This window comes from Bos taurus, chromosome 20 (genome assembly GCF_002263795.3).
Source record: "Bos taurus isolate L1 Dominette 01449 registration number 42190680 breed Hereford chromosome 20, ARS-UCD2.0, whole genome shotgun sequence".
NCBI lineage: Eukaryota > Metazoa > Chordata > Mammalia > Artiodactyla > Bovidae > Bos > Bos taurus.
In genome coordinates, this window is record NC_037347.1 from 7,873,129 (window position 1) to 7,898,125 (window position 24,997).

The following is a 24,997-nucleotide window of genomic DNA, read 5'->3' on the forward strand; positions in this document are numbered from 1 at the left end:
GAATGAAAAATAAATTATCATGCGCTTAGGAACTCACGTGCACTGCTAGGGGAAATGTGAATTGGCACACCCACTTTGGGAAACACAGTGGCATAATCTAATAAATTTGAAGACACTAATATCATATGGCTAAGTGATTCCACTCCTATGTTTAAACCCCAGTGAGGACTGTGCTTTGCATGCACCAGGAAGCATGCATAAAAATGTAAATGATCAGAAATAGAAATGATCTTAATGTCCATCCATAATAGGATAAGTTACAGTATGCTGCTGCTGCTAAGTCACTTCAGTCGTGTCTGACTCTGTGCGACCCCATAGACGACAGCCCACCAGGCTCCCCCATCCCTGGGATTCTCCAGGCAAGAACACTGGAGCGGGTTGCCATTTCCTTCTCCAATGTATGAAAGTAAAAAGTGAAAGTGAAGTCACTCAGTCGTTACAGTATAATCAAACACTAATATACTAACAATAAAAATGAATTGCATGCTAATAGAGAAGAAACTAAGAAATATAATGCTGAAGGGGGAAGTCACAAAAGAATACACAAATAAGTTTTAATTAATATGAAGTTTTTAAAAAAGTGAAAACTAAACCTTATATTATACACCAATACGTGGGTGGTAAAACTATGAGAAAAAATAAGATAATGGTTACCTAATAACACCTCTGAGGGTAAAGAGATGAATGTGGCTAGGACGGAATGAGGAGGACTGGTATTACCGGGGTTCAGTGATGTCTGTAGGTCTCTTCCTCTCTCTCCCCATTCACCCACATAGCTGTGTTCAAGACCTTCCTCAGAACAATTAAAATTCTGGGGCTGAGCTCAAGCAGCCATCTCTTCTAAAGATTCCAAAGGGATCCTATAACCATTCAAAGCCAGAGCTGAGATCTGCTACTTTAAATAAATATCTGGTAAACAAAATCCCGATCTATGTCTCCTGTTTATTCCACTGTCTTCCCAATCATCTCTGGGAAGGAAATCCAAAAAAGAGGAGATATATGCATACATATGGCTGATTCACTTTGCTGTACAGCAGAAAATAACATAACATTGTAAAGCAACTATACTCCAATAAAAAAATTTTTTTAAAGAGGTCATTAACTAAAAAATTTCACCAATGAATGAGACCGAAAAATACTTCTGACTTTTACAAGCTATTTTTAACCTACATCACTTGCTGCTACACCAAGACACAGCCTTACACATTAAGCAAAATATTAAACCTGTGGTGGCGACAATAATCTAGGGGCAAATATCTTTGAACAAGTCCTTCTACTGTGTAGGGTTCAGAAGTCTTTCTCTTTTCTAGAGTTTACCAATGTTTTGTAATTCCTGAGTAGAGCCACTAAAATGTATTCAATCCTAAAAGCTTATGAACAAAATATATTTTTTATTTCACATAAATCCTATCAATTAAAATAAGTTCTACTCTGGTTTCCAAAGCCACATATATATTCACAGAGGTTTCAATTTCTGCATCTAAGTCACGGAGCAGACAAACGCTGAAGCAAAAGACTACCACACGCCAGGACCCATGGACAAAGCAGAAGCAGCGCCAGCCCATTTTAGTTTGCAATAAAATAAATATCCTGCCCATGAAATCCTATCCGGTAACTACAGCTCTAGGAAAGTGTGAACAGAAATAAGTAAACTGTCTGACCTACAAAGTTAATTACAGGTTAATCAACCTACATCATGTATCACGATTTGAAAATTTATAGATGTTTATAAAATGATAAGCATAAAAAGAATAAAAAACGATTAGCAAAAATTACACAGAGAGCACCACACACAATCTCTGATATTTTTCAGGATTCTCAATGAGAAAGGGAGGAGAGACTGCATATTATGGCATCTTCCACTTGGGGAGTCTAATCAGGGCTTTGGTGTGTGTATAAACAAATCCACCTTCCACACAGAAGACTGGAGCTTACTGAGTCTAGGATAGGAACTGCAAATATAAACACACTCATGGGAAAGATATGGAAACACGACGTCCCATGGAGCACAAGACCAACATGGCAGGCATGGTGGGATCATAAAGCTAAAAGGTAGAAGAGGACTGAAAAAGCATAATGGCAGGTTTTAGCTTCCTAAGGGAGAAGGCAGTGGCACCCACTCCAGGACTCTTGCCTGGAAAATCCCACGGACAGAGGAGCCTGGTGGGCTGCAGTCCATGGGGTCGCTAAGAGTCGGACACGACTGAGCGACTTCCCTTTCACTTTTCACTTTCCTGCACTGGAGAAGGAAATGGCAACCCACTCCAGTGTTCTTGCCTGGAGAATCCCAGGGACGGGGGAGCCTGGTGGGCTGCCATCTATGGGGTCGCACAGAGTCGGACACGACTGAAGCGACTTAGCAGCAGCAGCAGCTTCCTAAAACATCTGCTCTGTATCAGACACATTTGAGATACTCAGATCATAACAACCCCTGACTGAAAATCTGGGAAAACACCAACCACACACACAATCATTCCAGAAAATTCACATTTTGATACACAGTCCTGGAATGCATTTCATAGATTTTGTATTTCATAGAGGTTGACTATATTTACGTTGTGGGACTAGTACTAAATCAGCTGGAACACTAAAACATCCTTATCAGAACTCAACAATGGCAATCTGGCTTTCACAATCTGGGGACATTCCCAGACTGACTTGTACAATATGGGCACCGACACAAGATATGAAGACCAGACACAACCCTGTCTAGTGCAAAGGGATCGGATTAAAGAGGTCAGAGACCTAGAGTTGAACACCCACAGTGATGCAGCTCTGGGAAGACCACTGAATTCTCAAATCTTAAGTTGCTTCATCTGTAAAAGGAAAGAAGTATCTGCTCAGCCTAGTATCCAAGATTGTCAGGGGCCTGTAACGAAAATAAGATATGAGACAGGATTCTCTAGAACTAAGAAAGCCTATATTGGGGGACTTACCAGGCATACATATTTGTCTGGTCTTTTTAATACAAAAATATAATAAACACTCGCTAAATAGATCTATGTATATTCAAAAGCAGTCTCCCTCTGGTTATAATTAAACATCATAATTTAAGGGAACTAGTTATCTGCTTAAGAGGCACTATAATTGCATCAGTGTAAGACACCAGATGTGCCATTAAAACAAATGTGTGTCAATCCCACGGCTTGGGCAGCAGGCTGTCATCAGGTGCCATAAGCAGTAATTATGTCATACTTGCTTTTCCAGCCTGTACAACAGACTTTTTACATCTATTAATATTTCTTCAAGGCTCTGATTTCCATCTACCAGTCATTCACTCAGTTGATATTCGTTGACAGCCTACGATACATTGGGCATTCTTCTGCTCTCCCCTCACACCACAGCGGAGCCTCTGGAATTCCCAGGCACCCTTCCAAGTGACCCTCCAGGAACCTTGTTCTGTTTGGAAGACAAATGAAAATATACCACAATCTAATTCTATTATTGACAAGAAGGAAAAGCATAGACTCATCATATCTTGGAAATGGCCTTTTGAAGTTTGCATTGAGAATCTGAATTTAAGCACAACCAGGAAACTGGACACACATCTGCCTTGCCCTGGAAGCCACAGATCCAAGCCCGCATGGAGAAATATTCAACTTGGTAGCTATGAGCTGCAACTTTAGTGGGAGATCTTATCCCCTCCTTCAGAACAGGGGCACACTTAGGAAGGGATATTCTGGTGAGGGAAGGAGAAGATAAATGGGGTAACCAAACAGAATACCAATATATAAAATGAAGTCCACCTGGGATGAGAGTGAGGATGGAAATTCAGAAAAAGTTAAGTAGAAGTCCAGATGGCAGCTGTTAGGCATGAATGAGAATCAGTCACCACGTCTACTTTTATCTCATCCTTGCTAGGTGCCAGTGACTACAAGGACTTTACACTTCTTGTTTCCCTCTAACATTTGCTATACTTCATCTCATCCATTCCTGACTAGCACTGCACAAGGTAGGGGCAGAAACAGAAGCGTGACACAATTATGCAACTGCCCAAACTCACTCAGGTAGTAAATGGAGCATCAAGAATCTGAACCCAGATTCTTCTACTTCTAAACTCAAGTTCCTAACTATTACGCTTCCCACTGTTGCAGTTCAGACGCGCAGTCCTGTCCAACTCTTTGCGACCCCATGCACTGCAGCATGCCATGCTTCTCTGACCTCCAGTATCTCCCAGAGTTTACTCAAACTCACGTTCATTGAGTCAGTGATGCCATCCAATCATCTCATCCTCTGTCTCCCACTTCTCCTCCTGCCCTCAGTCTTTCCCAGAATCAGGGTCTTTTCCAATGAGTTGGCTCTTCGGCAAAGATAACGAGATAAAAGAAGACAAACCCAAGACAAGAAGAGCAGAAAGACAGAACTTGGATACATCAACAGATTGAGAGTGGGGAAGAGCAAGCGGCAGGAAACTAAGCCTCACCAACCCTAAGAGCTCAGGCGTGCACCCCACTCTCCAGAAGGCCGTCTGTCTCCACACACAAGTGCGTGTGCACACACGCACTCTCTCATGACAAATCTGCAAAACAAAAGCTGCTACAGCTCCAGGTATGGGGAAGAGAAAGTGGGCGTGTAAGAATCACTATGAGACAAAACCTGGGGTAGAAAGACAGAAGACCTGAGGGCTATACAGACTTGTGCCCACATCATGACCCAGACTTGAAAGAATCAAGACAAGGCCTTGTAAAGTTCACCGGAGCCCAGCAAAGGAGCCGCTGTTCCAGGACACCCGTTTGACCACTTCCCTAAGAGCGCCCCACCACTTCCAGCTTGCTGCCCGCCCCCCATGCCAGGCCTCACCCACCCATCTTCAACCATCAGCCTTTTTAAGCTCCAAGCATTTGGAAGTTTTTAACCAATATTTGATTTAATTTTTAAATAAAGCAGTACATGGAAAGTTAAAAGTGAAAGTATTAGTCGCTCAGTCGTGTCCAACTCTTTGTGACCCCTTGGACTGTAGCCCGCCAGGCTCTTCTTCCCATGGGATTCTCCAGACAAGAATACTGGAGTGGGTAGCCACTCCCTTCTCCAGGGGGTCTTCCTGACCCAGGGATCAAACCAGGGTCTCCTGCGTTGCAGGCAGATTCTTTAATGTCTAAGCCAAAAAGTTGCCAGTATTCAAATTCTATTAAAGAAATCTATGAAAACAGTAAAAAAGTTTAACTTATTTTACTCAAGATAAGCATTAAGAGAATACTTGGCTACAGTCATTTTCAAATCCAGTCTCAGTCTCCCGTGTACAACCCCAAACTGCCCCACACATTTGTAGGCTTCCCAAAAGAGAAAAGCCAGGAATGAAACACTGCCACCCAGAGATGAATTTTAGAACCTTCCACTGCCTTGAATCCTTCGGGAAGCACAGTAGGGATGGGCGTTTAAAAGTAAAAGCTTCCACTTACATTGTTTTTTCCTTGAAAATTTTGAGAGTAGGAGAAAATGACCAGAAAATAACCTGAAGAGAACCCTATTCTCTATTTCTCAGGAGTGAGAATAAATATATCATTCTCTACCCTAGTCTCAGGGCCACTGGTGTCCTGTAGGAAGCTTAATTTTTAAGGAAAAGTTTAAGCTGCTTTTTCTTCTTTAAAATACAGTGTCTTAAACACTGTGCTTAATAAGAGTTGTGCTTAGTAAGTGCTTAATAAGAATGTGCTTAATAAGAGTTGACTGACTCAACTGCAGGAAAAGTCCAAGTGACTCAAAGCGGGAAAAGGGCCTTTCTTTAAGAGGTCAATTCTGTGTTAAATTCTTTACCACCAAAAAAATGTATTCTTTAAAAATGACAAGGTAAAAAAAAAAAGAGAGATGAAAGGCAGAGAAACCAGTTTTAGGTTAAGGGTTTTAAAACTTCACAAAACATACACATTTGTGTGCATGTACATGGCTAAGTATTATGAAACAATTTTACCCATTTACACCGGGACCTGTCTTAAAGATCATTCTCTCCACCACTGGCAGTTATCCAGTGTGTTACCTCAGCAACTGAAGGAATATAATACCAGATTTAAATGTCAGAAGAGAAAGTGTGGAGATATCTGTTCCACCAGGTACTATCAGAAATGCCAGAAGGCTAGAAAGTAATACTGAGTTGAAAAATGTCAAGATTTCCGGGAAAAACATATATCCCAGAATTAGTCAACACCCATGATGCATTAATTTTAAAGTCCTTCCAAATTTTTTTTTAAACCTATAAACTTGTATTTTGTGATAAATCTGTCTTTTATAGGCTTCCTGCCCACTGGTAGGACATCAGCTGATGTTATCTCAAACTTTCTGTCCAGGACAGAGCTTTTAGGGCAGAGAGACAAAGCTGACATTTCACAACATCTGTGGGACAGCAAGCAAGTCTTCTAATTCATCCCCTTTACTAATAAAACCTGGTACCCAGGTGGCAGCCCACCAACAGGGCCTTGCTCCTAAGCCTCACTTTACTTTCTTTCAATTTCTAGAGCTGGCAGACTGTATTCAAACGCTAAACAAGCTCTGTTTTAAGTGTTAAACAAGCCTTGCCTCTTACTGGTTACAGATCTCTTTCGTCTATTCAAGGAGAGATAAACAGATATCTCCCTCTGTCAAACACCGCTGGCCCTCAAATTCCCTTCTCTTGTTGCCTAGAAAGAGGGGATGTTCCGGGTATGTGGCTTGAAGCAAGATGTAGGTATCACAGAAAATTGGCAATTCCCACTGAGTCTTTCATAATGAACTGCTAATCCTCACTTAACAGCATTTCCTGCAGATAAGCAATATTATATGATGGTTCTTTAAACTCCTTAAAGAACACTAAACAATTAAGACATGTGTGACAGTGGTAAAGAACCCGCCCACCAATGCAGGAGATGGGGGTTCTATCCCTGGGTCAGGAAGATCCCCTGGAGAAGGAAATGGCAACCCACTCCAGTATTCTTGTGTGGGAAATTCCATGGACAGAAGGAGCCTCGTGGGCTACAGTCCATGAGGTTGCAAAAGAGTCAGACATGACTGAGCAGCTAAAAAACAATGGTTGCTGAATAACCCCTACTCTATTATAAACTTTCTTCCTAAGCCCTTCTGTTTGTCTGCATTTCTTCTCCTTTTATCCCCCATTAAGTTGTAAAATAGAGAAAACAAACATTCTCCTTCAAAGGGAATTTATAAAGACACTATTAATAAGGTAGAGCATCATGCTAACCACTCTTAGGAACAGCAGTACCTCATCATTAAACTTGTGGCCTCATTGAGGCTTCTATTTCTCCTTTAAGTCACCATTCATTACAGTATGACTTGTTTCCACACAGACAGATACTATTAGGTTGGCCAAAAAATTCACTTGTAAACTTAGAGGAAATACCCAAATGAATTTTTAGCCAACCCAATACTTGGCCTGGCCCTTGCAACATGTATTCTGAAACCAGTGTACCATTTCTCTAACTTCTAGATTTAAGTCTGTTCTGTTTACTATAACTCCACTGATGGTGTAACTCCACTTGCAAGGAAAGGTACATAGTGTTGATCTGATCTTTGGAATTAATCATTAAAATAATAGTCTTTGGAATTATTACTAAAGCAAAACAATTCCCTAAGCCATTGTCAGTGGGTCCTACCCATTTCATCCATTGCTTCTCTTTGGAGACAGCTCTCCAGCCAACCATAAAACTACAGAATGAGAAACCAGCTCTCAAAATACATTGGCTATGTTTATACCCAAGACAGCCATGCAAAAAAAAGCTGCAAAAGCTCAATCAGCTCACCCTGAAAACTTCTTCCACTTATAGAATCAGCTGTGAAAAAAGACAAAGTTTAACCCTTTAAACTTAATAAAGCAGTCTGACATATTTTCTTTGCTTCATTAAAAATTTTAATGTATATGTCCTACAGATTCAATTCATGGTGCCACCCTTCTTAAATGTTCTTACCACAGGAAAAAAAGAGAAATGGTAATTACACAATGAGAAGTACGTGTTAATGCTATAGTGGTAATCACGTGCACTATATCAATGCATCTAATCAACATGTGTACACAAACATATCTAACAATATACATCAATTATATCCAATAAAGCTGAAAAAACAGGTTGTTATGTTTTCACAATTGGTATAATTGATGAAGAGTTCTCATCCACAGCAAAGAACTTCTGCCTATAAGGAGATCTTTGAACAAATGAAGTACTTTTACCTAGAGACCTGAAGAAAAGTCCAAACTCATTTTTCACAACAACAATTTACTTTGGCAACAAATGTCTTGAATCTGAAAACTGTTACTACAAATTGATTTGTAAATGTCTACATATGCTGTGAGAGAGAGTTTTACATGACTTTTTAAAAGTAAACGGGCTTTTCCTTCCTTAAATCAGAAGGCACAGGGGACTTTCCTGGTGGTCCAGTGGCTAAGACTCGGCACTCCCTGTGCAGGGGGCCCAGGTGCCATCCCGGTCAGGGAACGAGACCCTACATGCCACGACTGAAGATCCCACGTGCTGCAACGAAAGCCTGGTGCAGCCAAATAAAAAGAAAAAAATGCATACCCAAGACAGGCTCTACCTACCTCCATAGATCAGGAGAGGCGCTACGTTCCCAGGAGCAAGGCTGTCAAGTCCTCTGAGACAGCATCTACAGTCCCTTTGAGATCTTTACTCAAATGGCAGCCTTCCCACTGCTGCCAAGGTTGGTGATGGCAAGTTTGGTATTTGCAGCCATGTCAGGCTGCTGGAGAAGGCAATGGCACCCCACTCCAGTACTCTTGCCTGGAAAATCCCATGGATGGAGGAGCCTGGTGGGCTGCAGTCCATGGGGTTGCTAGGAGTCGGACACGACTGAGCGACTTCACTTTCACTTTTCACTTTCATGCATTGGAGAAGGAAACGGCACCCCACTCCAGTGTTCTTGCCTGGAGAACCCCAGGGACGGGGGAGCCTGGTGGGCTGCCGTCTGTGGAGCTGCACAGAGTCGGACACGACTGAAGCAACTTAGCAGCAGCAGCAGGCTGCTGGACACACAAGTGAAAAGAAGTAATTTGAGCAGAAAGGGAAGCCTGCAACTCAAGTTATCTGAGCACCAGCAGAATTTAAAAAAAAAAAAGGAGTATTTCAAGCCAGTTAACCTAATTGTCAAAATTATGCCAATCTCTGAAAAAAGATTTCTATCCAAAAAACAATTTAAAAATCCAGAACAAAAAAAAGTAAATGTGAAGTTTTATTGGTTATTATAGTACTAAAGTTTTACTATAAATGTGAGGTCCTGAGACCCTGCAGAAGCTTTAATCACAAAAGCTATTTCTCAGAAAGAATGGGTTTAATTTTATGAGACAGAAATCCAATTTTATTTATGGCACAAAATTCAATAAAACACAGGCTATTTCCTTTCCTTGGAGAATAACTGAGTTGCATGATGAGTAATGACGGGTAACATGCAGGGCTAAGCAAAGGCTCTGCCTCGCTTTATAAGACACAATAACTCAGACTCTGGCCCTCCTATAGGTTCTCGGGTCTCTCTAATAACTCTTATTTAGTGTTTGAAAAGAGAAAAATAATAGATTTATAATAAAATGTGAGGCAATACAGTCATGCTGCACGGTAAGGCTTGCATCAGGCTCATCCATGACAAAATCATTACAGAAATCAATTTTAGTCATTCCTTAACATCCTCTGTGAGTGAGTGCCAAGTCACTTCAGTCGTGCCTGACTCTTTGAGACCCCATCGGGCTCCTCTGTCCATGGGATTCTCCGGGCAAGAATACTGAAGTGCGTTGTCATGCCTCCTCCTGGGGATCTCCCTGACCCAGGGATCGAAACCATGTCTCTGAAGTCTCCTGCACTGGCAGATGGGTTCTTCACCACTAGCACCACTTGGGAAGCCCAACATCCTCTGTACCCCGCTAAAAAGCATAAATACATACAAAGAATTTTAAATAAATGTTAACAGTACAGTACCAAATAGCTTTTGGGTAGGTCATAGGGGAAATAGTTACTAGAGGAAGAAACCTGTTTTCCATTCATGATGCCCCTATCATTAACACATGGTTAAACTTCAGCGGGCTACATGCCACAGTTTACTCCTTACTTTGCTAATGTAATTTATCTGTCTCAAAGACAAGCAACACTAATTAAACATGTATGCTAAAAAAGCTGCATTGGCTTTGCTGAAAATACTGGACAGTATCAAGTACTAATATTTTAATTCTACAATAACTAAAAGAAAATAATTCTTACAATAAAGTACATTTGATCTGCAGACTCTCTGTAATTGTAAATATAGTCATTCTATTTTCAACACTTTTTGAGAAATTAATGGCCTTAATGTGAGTAAATCAATGAAAAATAAAAAATAAATTTAAATCACTCTGCTTACAGAGAAAGAAAAGAGAAGCACTGATCACGTAAGATATTCTAAACATCTTGGATCATAACTCTACTACACTGAAGAAGGATCAGAAATGTGACTCAGCAGACTCCTGAACCACCCTCCTCCCATGGAAATGGACAGCTACACACAGAGCAATTCCTACTGAGAGAAATCCAGTAACTACCCCAGTGCCTCCTACACATAAGGCGAAAGAGAAAATACACTGAGATGGGCAGGAAAGGCTGAGACAAACTCTTGCCACTAACCCCAGCCCAGCACAGCCCCATACAGTCAGAAGGGAACACCCAACTTCCAACTTCTCCCTGAGGATTCAAGGGTTTTCACTGTACATATAACACTCCAACTTTTAAGGCTCCCACCTGAGGGATGGGCCCCCAAAATACCTATCTCTGAAGGCTTATAAGACTTATATTCATGAATCTCACAGGACCGTAGCAATTAAAGCAACAGCTCTAAGATGGGCACAGAAGCATGCACCATGGCTGTCCCCCAGGGATCAGTGTAGAATGAGCAGGCAAGAACACCCAGTCTTTCCCAGGAAGAGATTTGACTGTATATTTTATAAGCTGCTGCCCAATGGTCTAGCTTCTCATTAGTATGTATTGAGGGGCTGGCTGTGATTCTCCCTGGACCCCAAGGAAGCCAGTTGGCAATTCCTTTATTCCTTTGCTCCAGTCCCACTCCAACAGTAAAGCCAGGTCACCAGCGTCTCTCTGAAAGGAACTGCTTTTATGGCTATGACTCAAGCAACAGGTCCCAGATCACCAGGCACTGACAGGCAATGGGGCTTGCATTCACAAGTCCCACAGGATTGTAGTGGATAAAGCAGCAGTTGTTAATGGGTGTGCACATAATCACTTGCTGCAACAATCCCCCTAGGGTTCTTTACAGAAGAGCAAGCTAAAAACACTCATCTTCCAGTCTTTCCCTGGAAGGGATTTGATTGCATGCTTTCCCAGCTCATGCCTTCTAGTCGCCCTGCGTCTAGGTGCTGACTGAGATCCTCCCTTTAGGGCACTGACAGGTCTTGGCACACGCTCAACTACTGGGAACTACCAAGAACAAAACAGTAACTTGGACTATCACAAAGATTTAAGAGGCAACCAGGAGCTTAGGCTGGGATCATTGATTAGGCTCATCTACACAAGAGCAGTCTGTCAAGACTGGGAGAGGTGGCTGTTTTATCTGATGCACACAAAACAAAACAGAGTCAAGGGAAATGAAGAAACATAGTAATAACATCAAAAAAAAAAAAGATAAATCTCCAAAAACTAATCTTAATGAAATGGAAATAAGTGATTTATCTGTGAGAGAGTTCAAAATAACAAAGATGCTCAGCGAGGTCAGGACAGTAATGCATGTACAAAATGAGAGTTCCAAAAAAAAGAAAATGTTTAAAAGTACCAAACAAAAATAACAGAGCTGAAGAATATAACTGACATTTAAAAATTCAAGAGTTCAACAGTAAACTAAATCAAGTGGAAGAAAGGATCTGCAAACTAGAAAACAAGAGCGTGGAACTTATTTAATCAGAGGACCAAAAAGAAAAACACTGATGTTGTAGAGAAGTTCTATTACAAGTCTCTAGGCTGCAGGCAATGTTACCTCAACTACTATAAACTGTTCTTAGAGAAAGTCTAGAAACTTACTAGATGTCAAGGAATTGTTTACAGCACCAAGATTTTATCTTTTGCCTACAGCTTCATTTGTCCAGACCAACTGCAATTTCTTTTTCACATATGTACATACAACCTACTCTCTATAAATGGAAATCTGTTCACAAACACACATGAAAGTCAACTTTTACTGAGAATTTAATATGTTCAGACGTTGTTGTAGAAGCCTTATCATACACTATCTAATTCAACCATGGCAACAAGCCAGTGAGTTTGGGGACTACCATGTCTCATTTAAGAAATTAAAACTGTGGCATCAGAACAAAAATAACGTGCCCAGAAGATATTATAGCCAGAAAGCAAATGGGCCAGGACTTGGTATTTAATCTTAATGACTGTTACACTAGAAATGTTTTCCAATAAAATACAGTATCTTGCCACGTGAAGCAACTGCTTCCAGTTTTTTTCATGAAAAAAAATATAACAATATACACAATATGTACTTACATATCTTGGTGACGTAAGAGCATGGTAACTAGTGAGAAGTTATGAAAGATTTATGTGTTTGTCAAAATGAGTCTGCCTTGCAAAATGTAAACTACCCTCCAATATCATTGATAAAATTTGTTTTAAAAGCCAAGAGGCTTAAGAAAATGAAGCCCCTTATCCAGAAAACATATATATGCATATGTATAAATGTATATATACACATATTAATGAATATATGTATCTACATATATATGCATAAATGAATATATGAATATATATGTGTGTATATACATGTGAATAAAGTTACTTAGCCAGAAAACATTTTTCCCTTTCCTATGTACAGGAGAGTTACAAAAGTGATATCTAGGAGGTGTGACTCCTTAAAGTCTCAGGATATACCCCTCATTCATTCAAGCATTTTTTGAGTGCCCACTATATGCCAAGCCCTTTGCTAGATCTGGTGAGCAGAACAGACACCACCAATGCCATCGGGAAGCCCACCCCTTCATTCATATGAGTCAGATACCACACTAAGTGCAGCACATGGGAGTCCGGCATTGCTCAGTGATGAACTAGGCTTGCTGCTGCTGCTGCTGCTGCTGCTGCTAAGTCGCTTCAGTAGTGTCCAACTCTGTGCGACCCCATCGACAGCAGCCCACCAGGCTCCCCCGTCCCTGGGATTCTCCAGGCAAGAACACTGGAGTGGGTTGCCATTGCCTTCTCCAAAGCATGAAAGTGAAAAGTGAAAGTGAAGTCGCTCAGTCGTGTCCAACTCCTAGCAACCCCATGGACTGCAGCCCACCAGGCTCCTCCATCCATGGGATTTTCCAGGCAAGAGTAATGGAGTGGGGTGCCATTGCCTTCTCTGGAACTAGGCTTGTGAATTCTTTAATCCAAGGTCTTAAGAAATAAGGAACACCCTTAAGTGCCCAGGAAAGTTTAAGTACAACCCTGATAAAGATAAATGCAGATTTTCTCTGATTGTGGCATATGGCCTTATGATTCATCTTTAAAAAATCATATCCCTTTTACCTAGAGTAGGGGCTTCCCGTAGCTCAGCTGGTAAAGAATCCACCTGCAATGCAGGAGACCCTGATTCGATTCCTGGGTCAGGAAGATCCGCTGGAGAAGGGACAGGCTACCCACTTCAGTATTCCTGGGCTTTCCTGGTGGCTCAGCTGGTAAAGAACTGCCTGCAACGCAGGAGACCTGGGTTTGATCCCTGGGTCAGGAAGACCCCCTGGAGAAGGACATTGCTTCCCATTCCAGTATTCTGGCCTGGACAATTCCATGGACTGTATAGTCCATGGAGTCACAAAGAGTTGGACACGACTGAGCGACTTTCACTTTACCTAGAGTAGTGCATTTAATCTATCCATGACTGATTTTAAACCAACCTATAACCTGTAACCATCTGGAAGCAGAAATTCTTAAAAACAGCTTTATCCAACCACAAAGCTAAAGGCATGGGGAGAACACAGAAAAAATATCAATAGTATATGTTTTGTTGAATAAATACAGAGTGATATTTCTATCTCCAATAAAATGTCATCTGTAATCGCCGTAAGTATTAACTACTAAACAGTGTAGCCTTATGCATGGTACAGGCTTATAATACATCTATATCTCTGTTCACATTAGCTCCACATGGTTTTAAGAGTCTATTTAATGATATTAAGACTCTATGTAGTCTCTCAGAAAAGAAGGGACGTCCAGAAGTAATTCCAAAAGTTAAGATAAATATAGTAAATATGAATGTTCTCAGTGACACTGACATTTTTGAAGATGTCAATGCATTAGCTAATTTCCGGCATGGCCACATTTCTCAGTGTTCCACAAGTAGGCTGCATGTTCTTCCTTGCTCAATGACTCTTCCTGTTTGAAAGAGGGCACCAATATCCTCTTGTTACCGCAATAAAACATGCCAAGGGAAGTGGAAGCATGGTCCAAACCTGCCACAGAGAAACAGCCTTCCCTCCTTGAGGCAAAGTTCTTCACCTCTCAGAATACAGTGGCCTCACCAGCCCAGAGACGAGCGGCTCAGGACATCAGAGACCCCAACTTGACCAGGGAAAGGCTTGGATCAAAATTAGGCAGGAAAACCCATCCAGATCAACAGAAAACAGATCGCAGAGCACCTTTTGAACTTCACATAGAGAGAATACACCTGAATTTTCTGGTAAGGACTCACCTTCCAGTGAAGAATTCCCCAAGACGGTCCACCCCAGAGGCAACTCCAGATGAGTCAGGGCCAGCACGAGCTCCTCGTCCAGAGCAGGCAATGCCCCCGCCGTCAGGGCAAACGGGGTCAGCAAGGTCTGGTGGCTGCTGGCGGTGAGGCGATCGGCCTGGGTGACCAGCAGACGGGCCAGCCTGCAGGCCATGTTGTCCACGTAGGTCACGGAGTCAGAGCCCATGGTCACCGGGGAGTAACCTTCCGAGCACAGGCACACAGACACGGTGACCGTCTCCTGAAGCCCGTGGCCTGGACAACAAGACAGTGAACAGTTCACCCTGAGGCCGCCGAAGACGCACTCCCAGTGTCCAAAGCGAGAGGCCGAGCATACACACCACACGCTCAGAAGAGTAAGGCAGACAGGAAATGCAGCCAGTCAGCTTTAAACGCTGCCCAGCCGGCGGGTCCAAATGAACACTGACCCCATCTTCTTCCAGGGACTCCAGTTCCAAGCTAACTTTTATGAGCTCTGACCATTTTAGCACCTGTTCCCTCGTCATTATTTCCCTGGTAGCTCAGTTGGTAAAGAATCTGCCTGTAGTGCAGGAGATCCAGGTTCAGTCCCTGGGTGGGGAAGATCCCCTGGAGAAGGAAATGGCAAACCATTCCAGAATCCTTGCCTGGAAAATCCTATAGACAAAGGAGACTGGTGGGCTGCAGTTCATGGGGTTGCAAAGAGTTGGGCACGACTGAGTGACTAACACCAACACTCCTATCATTACCACTGCTGTTTGGCACAACTTCACCACGTACTTCTGCCCAATCGTCAAATTCAAGCTTGTTGTCTTAAAGACCTTTGTCCTTTTCTGTTCTGGCATTTCCTTCTGAGTCACAGGTTTTTTATATATTTATTTAGGTGATCATTTTCTAAGGCAGCACCATAAAGCTACACAAGTTTACCCTAATTCCTCAGCGTCCTTTTGAACATTGAGTAGGATGGGTAAACGCTAATCCACAGAAACATTAAAAATAATGTTCACTGCCCAGGCCACTTCTGAGAGCAGCGTCTCTGTTCTGTAGCTATTCTTAATGCCTCTGCTATTGGGCGGCCACCTAACCTTGCTGCTTCTCCCTCCTCCTTACACTCTTCCTTCATTTTACCAAGGTTGGGAACTTCGCCCCAGGTATGTTTTTGTGTTGTCCTTGGCAGAATCTCACACTTCTCTGACTATGATCGTCATAGCTGGACAGAGAAGGGTTAACACTCGGCCACCACTGACCCCCAAGCAAACGACTACCAGGCACAGATCATCCTTGTTCTGCCTTATATTCTCCAGAGCCTTTCCCTAGGAGCTCTGCTGCCAGGCTTCAAGGAACAAGAGCATCCTGGGCTTACCAGGCAGGAACTATTGTTGCCATTTTTTCTGATCATTGTTGCCATTTTCTCATCATCGTCTCTTTAAAGTGGCCCAGCAGTACAAACACAGAACGCAGCTCCGCCACCAGACTAAATGTGTCTAGCATATACTATAGAAATCTGTTGTCCATACTTCAGAAAGGTACCCTTGCAAAGCTATATCCAGGAAAATTTAAGATTCAGAAACAGAAACTGTCCTTTGCCTGCAAGGAATTTGTTAAATTCAAGGTATGAACGCTCCCTTCTAAGCAGGCCACAGTATACTCAAACAGATGTTCTTCAACACACAAGGAGTGGGGAGAATATTCACCCCGACATGCAAGTAAAGAAAAAGATAAAAATGTTGATGTTAGGAGTAGCACTTCTGTTATCATTTTTATTCTCTCTCTACATAGAAGCTTGATTAAAAAGGAGAAAAACCAAGAAAAGAGGGCCAAGCCAAATGCAGCAAAAGCAACACAAGTACCCGAGCAAAAGGGGAGAGGCAAAGGAGACTGGCAGCCAGTATAATTTCTGCCTTTAATGTGGTTTGACTTCTTTTTTTTTTTTTTATGAGGATGGGAGTTCCTGGGCCCAAGATAGGAGAGCTTAAAATTGCCCAAAGTCCCAGAAGTAGGACAGTAGATTGATTTGGCGATCAAACCCAAGGAGGTCTGCAAGGTGTCTGTAGGTCACTACCATTCTCACTATACCTGTGTTTGCATATGTACTGTCTTCCTTCTTCCCACATGCAACAGATATCCTACAGAAGCACTTAAAACATTTTGTTTTAAAAAAAAATGAAGCTAGTCTTACCTATTAAAAAAATTGAAGAGTCCCTAGATGATATAATTTAAAGGGATCTTAAAGACCCACAGTTGAAATCAACCAATCCACAAACAAGAAAAACAACAAAAACCCCCCCTTCCTACAGGTAAAGGATGCCTTAATTCACCTTTAGATTAGAGCTTGCTGTCCGATGCACAACCCACACCCACTGAAAATACAAAAGGACTGTCCCTAAGGAGCGCTGTTGGCTCATAACTTGTCATCTGTCACTGTGATACTTGAAGACATTTGGGAGAACTACAGGTTTCAGAATGTGAATGGTGGTGGGATGAGAAAGTTCTAGAGCCTGAGATCCAACAATGAAACATCTGGATGGACAGGATGCTGAGTAAGGAACCCCAGCCACCCAAGGGAGCAAAGCAGAGAGAGGCCGCTACACCAACCACAGGAGAATGAGGCAGAGAGAACTAAGATGGATGTCAGGTATCTCAGGCCTCTCTGAGCTGTCCCTGGCCACGGGTCCCAGGACAACAGGAGGCAATATTAAGACAGATTGCATCCAGAGCCCCGCTCCCCAGTCTGGAGGGTAAGTCTAAGTTGTGGCTGCTTGGGGACCTGCAGACACAGCTGGAAGAGCCTCAGACATGAGATAACCCAGCGTTGAATACACACACACACACAGACACACACGCCTCACCTGGAATGCTGGACTGGAGAACATTATCTTCTGTGCGCTCTGCAATCACGATGTGTCTCTGATGAGATCCATTATAAATAAAGTAAAACTCAGCATCTTTAGGAAGATAAACATTTTTGCCAAACTTCGCGCAGACCGTCATCTGCCCCTGAAAAATGAACAAGTTGAGGCATCATCACACTTCCTTGTCCTGGCTCTAAGAAACCAAACAACAAGGGCCCCGGGCCAAAACAGGGTCCTTTGTTATGTTCGCTTCACGTGGGCGAGCCCAAATATCATGAATCCTTCTTCCCAACAACAACATTTTGGACCTCAGGGAGATGCTTTCTGATCTATTTATGTATGCATGTCAGAGCTGGTTTGTTCTGCTTTCAAAAGTGAAGAAGTTAGGGCATACAAAAGAATATTTTTATTTATTAGATGATACTTTGTTCTTTACTTTCTTTGAATTCCTACCTGATGAATATATTGCTTGTATTTATGTTTTCCTGCACCTGAGATACTTCAAAATAATTATTCTTAGCTGGGGCCTATGTACTAGACCAAAGCAGCTTATAAGAACTTTGTGTTTCCTCAAGCACTGCCAGATAAACAGCCCTATGCAACCCAACAGTTGGCATGCCCTTTCTCACCACTGTTTGTCTTCTCTGAAGGACTGCCAGGTCCACTTTCTCACCCAGCCTGGCCTCACACCTTCTATAGAAAAGCTTCCGGCTGGCACCAATCCCTGCTAAACACCCAGGGTCCCACCCTGGGTCACTGAGGCACACTCGGAGGGAGGGAGGGAGGGAGGGAAGGAAGGAGGGAGGGAGGGAAGGAGGGAGGGAAGAAGGAAGGACAGAACTCATGTCGGAAGGAAAGACAGAACTCATGTCAGAAGCAGCAGCAGGCTAGCACCCCCCAGTATATTAGCATCCAGGGGTGGTGTGGGGCGGCCAGTCAGTCTACAGCCCAAATACCAGTGATGGATGAGCCTTCCGGATCGCCAAGGATTCAGGACACTCCCTCTTCTCAAATACAAAAAGGCAGTACAAAGGGGGCCTCCAGGGAGCAGGCACACACCCCCCAGCTTGTAGGGGTGGCTGGGAAATAGAAACCAAGAGGTAGAGGGCTCCAGGGCTCAGTCCAGGGTGGAGAAGGATGTGGGCTTTTGTGCGCCTGCCCAACAAAAACAAAACTACCCTTCCAGAGTTCCTCATCCTGTGACAGGAGAAAAAGTGAAGACAGAAAGGCCCCCCGAGTCTCCTTCACATCTGTTAGCCTCTGATGGATATCAGCATGATATTCCATAGGATATAAAGAGGTAGACCAATCAGGATCAAAAACAAAATCAGCGTGGACCTCCTCTTTCCAGTAACTACATGGTTATTCTTGCTAAAATTTTTAAATAAACAGACTATGTCTTCCCAGTGGTTTGCAATGCACCATACACACAAAACATCATCTTAAATCATAAATAAGAATAAATACAAACTGCGGAGTTCAGGGAAAAAAAAAACACTAGTTTCCTATTTTGAATTATCCTTAATCTGCCTGTGAGCAGGCGCATTAGCAGGCATGTAAGCACATGCTCACATGCGCACACACACATATATACACAATCAATAGAAAATAACATGCCAAGAAAAATCTACCATACAATAGTTTCCAGAAAAAAAAGTTCAGGAAGAGGATCAGAAAGGCAAAAAACAATAACAACTGTCTGACATGACAGACAGAGGAAACTGAGATGAAATTCCATTTCCTAAAAAAGGAAGACCAGTTTGCTTTAGTCATGCTCCTGGTTTCTAAAGAGACTGCTAAGTACCCATAGACAAAATCTAAACTGATGTGTTGGTGACTTTTTTTTTTAATGTTGGAAAATAAACTGTACCAACAGGTCAAAGTTTTTCACAGATCAAAAGCATATCTAATCTATATCTGTTCAAAACAACGATCATAGTACATTTTATTTGGCTAGGTGAACCAGGACTATGCCTTATGAAAGTTTAACTGCAATCCTTTTCAATGCAATACAGCCCCAAACAGTAGAGCTTTACAATTCAATTATGCCTCCCTTTCAAGACCATACTATGCTTTACATTGGTCAAAGATAAGCAACAGGTGAGAAATAAGATGCAGCCATTACAGAGATGTCCAGAAGTCCTAGCATTAAGAATAATATTCAACAAGAAAAAGAGTCTCTCGTTTGCTAATCACAAAGAAATCAGAAAGATGTGGTGAAGAATATTAGGGACGGAGGAAATGATACAGAAACCATCAGAGACCCAGTGAGACAGAAGGGGGTGGCAGGAGAGGAAGACAGGGAGAGAAAATAGGAAGGGACGAGAACATTCCACCCAAAAAAGTCAGATAAAGTTGAAAAGAGATTTCGATAAAGCTACAAAGGAGACCAGCAGGAGGAAAGAGACTCTGAAAATGTGCTGAGGAACAAGTAAGCGTCACCAATCAGCCACAGGTGACAGTCCATGCCTGAGAGTGAGGACATCCTAACCACTGTGGCCATTCAAAGCTACTTTTCCCAAAAGGCCATTTTATTAATGGCAAACATAAATTCCAATGTACAGATTTCCAGTGTGTCTCCATCACTTCCCCATCTGGACTCAGTTGCATACTTTCTTTCAGGCAATTGAAAACTAGAAACTTTTGTAAGTGAATGCTGGCATCAATATCAGAATCATTCTGCTTTTACACAGATAAAGACAAATGTTATCACCTGTTAATTCACTCTATCCCAAATAAAAATTTTAAAAACTCAGCTATTTCACCAAAACTTCTGGAAACACCAGGAGGCTTAAGAGGCAAAATTATTTTCCCAATTTAATCTATAGATTTAATACACTCCAACTAAAACCAAAACTAAATTTGTCAAATGAAAATCAACAAACTTACTCTCAAGTTCATGTGGAAGAATAAATACACAAGACTGGAAACAAAAGTTTTGAGAAAGAGAATATGGTTTGAGCTGGGATGAGAGGATCAGAACTTGCCCCTGCCATGGAAATTACGTAACAATGAAGGAAGGTGGCATTTCAAATCAGTGGGGAAAGAATGCACTACTCAGTAAACCATTCTGGAACAGTAACTATCTATTAGGGGCAAAAACATTCTTCACATCAAATAGTTAAATTCCCAATTAATTCAACATAATCCATAAGTGCATAAAATTAGAAAACTGTCTTAAATTTTTCATTTTTGAACAAAATAACAAAGACATATAAATTTCATCTATACTAACACCACCCTAATTTATCAAACTTTAAAAATTTTTCCTATTTCCTTCCAGTCTTTGTTCAACACACAGTTAATTATTACATAGTTATACACATGGCATAAATACACATATGGTTGTACTTTTCTCCTATCCAAAGCATTTTTCCATGTTGTTACAATTTTGGCACCATTTTCAACTGCATTCCATCGAGTTGTCTGCTGTTCCCTAATTTCCTTAATCATTCCTCTATTGTACATTAAGGGTATTTCCAGCTTGTTAACATTATACAAAAAAAAACATTAAGTACTTTCATGCCTATTGTTTTTATTCTTTAAATTACTTTTTAGAGTAGAATCCCAGAAATGAGGCCAAGAATGGACACAATTGTCACAATGTGTGTGATTGCTTTCCAAAAATGTATCAGCTTTTGAATCAATACATGTATATGTGTGGCTGAGTCCCTTCCCTGTTCACCTGAAACTATCACATTGTTAATCAGCTATATCCCAATACAAAACAAAAGCTAAAAAACACAACTCTCGTCATCACCTGTACTGGTCAAGAGTATTATTTTTATTCCAACTTTCCCAAAAGTTTTATTATTCCCTAAGTTAACAGATAATAAACAGCTTCTCACTTATTTCATATTTTTTCCACTGCTGCTGAAATTTATTGGCCACTTTTATCAAAGCCAATATTGATAGTTGCCTGATTAAATCCTGATTTAAAGAATTTTAGTCTTCTCTCCTCTATTTATCTAAGGTCACCTCTGCCTTGAAAGAAAGTGAAATTGCTCAGTCATATCCAACTCTTTGAGACCCCATGGACTGTATGTAGCCTGCCAAGCTCCTGTGTCCATGGAATTCTCCAGGAAAGAATACTGGAGTGGGTAGCCATTCCCTTCTCCAGGGGATCTTCCCAACCCAGTGAACAAACCCAGGTCTCCCACATTGAAGGCAGATTCTTTACCCTCTGAGCCACCAGGAAAGCTAATGAAAACGGGAGTGGGTAGCCTATCCCTTCTCCGGGAGACCTTCCTGACCCAGGGATCAAACTGGGGTCTCCGGCATTGCAGGCAGATTCTTTACCAGCTGAGCTACCAGGGAAGCCCCTACCTTTGCCTTAATCAGGTCAAAATTTTCACTTTTGCAAATGAACCAGTTGAAAGCAACATCACAACCATCCCCTTTCTCCTGTTACCTTCTCATGCCCAAATCAAAAGCACTAGAGTACTCCCGTAAAACCACTAAAGATCAGGTCATATGGAAAACAGGAGTAATAAAAGTAACGCAGAAAACCTTAACTAAGTATAATCACACTAAATATCTCTCAGTATAAGCACAGACCCAAAAAATTAACTAATTAAACCAACACTTTTTTTTTTTAACCATCAAGCATCCCCCTGGAGAAATTCTACTTGTAAAACTCATCAGTAATGTCCACGATCAAATCTTCTGCTGAAATGCTGTGACATCTATGTATTTCTTCTCAGAGGAACCAAAGAGGTAGAAAATGTATTTGCCATCTTAAAGTATTTCTTCCAACTCTCTTAACTCATCTTCCAATGGCATTTAAGAAGAAAATGGACAGTGACATTGATGTGCATATTCTAAATATTTTTCATTAATCTATAATGGCCTCTAAGTCAAGTTCTCTAATACCCTCAACAACTTGGTGGCTATATTATCTTAATCTGAGTATTAGGTATTCTTGTATGAATGTTCTCCCTCCCTCTCTCCCTTTCCTTTCTCACGCTCTATAGACAACACACCTGTACATACTTTGTTAATAAGTGTCACCTGCTGGACAACAACCTTAACTATCCACTTTCTAAACCACCTGGCCCAACAGGGAATAGACAAATAGTATAGTTTCAAATGATGACAACAAGAACGAAGTGTGCAAGCACACACCTTTTTACAGTGAGGTTTCTTTAATCCGGGTCTACAGGAAGAGTCCATCTGGGTTTCCGGTGGTCTGGGAAACTAAAAATTATTAGCAAAACTGTTTATGCACATGTGTGTGCAATTTTCTAGGGGTTCCCAGGTGGTGCTAGTGGTAATGCATGAGTCTTAAGAGCATGAGTTTGATCCCTGGGGCAGGAAGATCCCCTGGAGGAGGGCATGGCACCCATTTCAGTATTCTTGCCTGGAGAATCCCCATAGACAGAAGAGTCTGGTGGGCTGTAGTCCATAAGGTTGTAAAGAGTCAGACACCACTGAAGCAACTTAGCACTGAGTCCAGTTTTCTAAGGAATGGTTTATAGTTTTCATCACATTCTCAAAGGCATTCAAAGATTCCAAAAAATGTTAAGAACTCTAGCTTTTATAGTAACGAACAAAAATGGGAATTTAACAAATGCTTTTTATTGATAATTGTCACCTTTTAATATGACAGTAAGACTGTTTGGTTTTCTAAGGTGTTCTAGTATTCTACATAGACTTTATATGGGATAATTTCTAATAGAAGCACAATGAGGGTGTTAACTGACATGTCAAATATCACAATGAATGTTTCCTAATACATGCCATTAAAACCATAATCGTAATGTAAATAACACATTCTATCAAATTTGATTGTTTTTAATATTTGAAACTTGTCTTTTTTACAGTAACAACAACAACAAAAATAGTCATTTTACCCAGAGACTTCTCTGCAGAGGAAAGTGTGTTAAATGTTCTAAGAGCCTTAAAAAAATACACTTTAAAGAGATACCTTGTCCCATGCCATAGGTAAAAGAGAATAAAAGTACAGGTATTAGTTAGAATCAACACTAATAGGATTTCAGAGCCAGATTAACAGTATTGGATTTCTTCTTTTCTGCCTCACCCCAAGTTATATTATCTTTACATTCCTCAAGAAAAATTCCAAAGAAAGTGCTATGGGCAAAAAGTCTCATTCCTAATCACTGTATTCAGCTGAAGTACTTCTTTCAACAAAGTTTGAAAAAGGAAAACTGATTTCCTATATACTGTGTGTACATATTATATATAAATGCATATGTATACACGTACATTTATTATTTTTTATGTGAACAGTATTCCTCAATTTATTAAGTGATTTCTTGTGTATTTTCTCATCTCATTCCCACAAGAATGTCTGGGAAGGGTTACCATGATCTTTATTTTATAGATGAGAACACTGATACCATCAGGCCCAGCATATGGCAAAGCCACAATCAAATCTGGATCTTCCTGTTTCAGGCCCAGCACACCTTCCTTCCCAACATGTCCCTGTACAAACAGCAAGTGCTCAAGTATTAACTGACTTACCTACACCTTTACACTTAACATTTATTTTATAATGAATATAATGATTCTCATCCTGAAACCCACAGGTAGACATGGTATGGAGAGAGAATGGGAGGTAGGAGAAACATTCCTTAATTCCCATGAAGAACACACTTCATACAGTTTTAAGCATTCACCTGGGGACAGTAGACGTCGGTCTTTTAACCAGAGAGTCCTCGGAAGGTACAAGGAGCTTATGATTCCAAAAGGTTAAGAACCACTGATTTAAAGCATGTTTGAAGTGACTTCCCTGGTGCTCCAGTGGTTGAGACCTCTGTCTTTTCAATGCAGGAGGTATGCGTTTGATTCCTGGTTGGGGAATTAAATCCCTCATGACTTGTGATATGGCCAAAAAATTAAGCATGCAGGGAACCCAAAGCTGGTGCTCTGTGACAACCTAGAGGGGCGGGATGGGGAGGGAGGTGGGAGGGAGGTTTAAGAGGGAGGGGACATGTGTATGCCTGTGACCGATTCATGTTGATGTATGATAGAAACCATCACCATATTGTAAAGTAATTATCCTCCAATTAAAAATGAAACTAAATTTTAAAAATAAGTAAAACATGCTTAAAGCATCTTTTTCTAATTTACTTTTTAATTGAAGCATAATTGCTTTAAAGAATTGTGTTGGTCTCTGCCATAGGTACACATGTGTCCCCTCCCTCTTGACCCTCCCTCCCACCTCCCGCCCCATCCCACCCCTCTAGGTTGTCACAGAGCCCTGATTTGACTTGCCTGAGTCATACAGCTAATTCCCATTGGCTGTCTATTTTACATACGATACTGTGAGTTTCTGTTACTCTCTCCACACTACCCCCTTTCCTTTCTCCACACTCCCCGCCCCCACCCCGTGTCCGTATGTCTGTTCCCTAGGCCTGTGTCTCCATTGCTGCCCTGCAAATAATTTCATCAGGACCATCTTTCTAAATTCCATATATATGCATTAGTATATGACATTTGTTTTTCTTTCTGACTGCACTCTGTAAAGCATC

At 41.4% G+C, this 24,997-nt stretch overlaps 1 protein-coding gene across 11 annotated transcripts in view; it reads right to left on the reverse strand.

The window, feature by feature from the left end:
• The window catches only part of ARHGEF28 (Rho guanine nucleotide exchange factor 28), a 344,670-nt gene that overhangs the window by 190,089 nt on the left and 129,584 nt on the right, over nt 1-24,997 (reverse strand). For all 11 annotated transcript variants that reach the window (XR_009491884.1, XM_059878798.1, XM_059878797.1 and 8 more), the window contains 2 exons: nt 17,502-17,649; nt 14,635-14,928 (listed from right to left, as the gene is read on the reverse strand). Coding sequence is in view for 10 of the 11 variants with exons in the window: in XM_059878798.1 (XP_059734781.1) it covers nt 14,635-14,928; nt 17,502-17,649 (442 nt within the window). In the remaining variant the exon portion in view is untranslated. The remainder of the gene's footprint in view (nt 1-14,634; nt 14,929-17,501; nt 17,650-24,997) is intronic.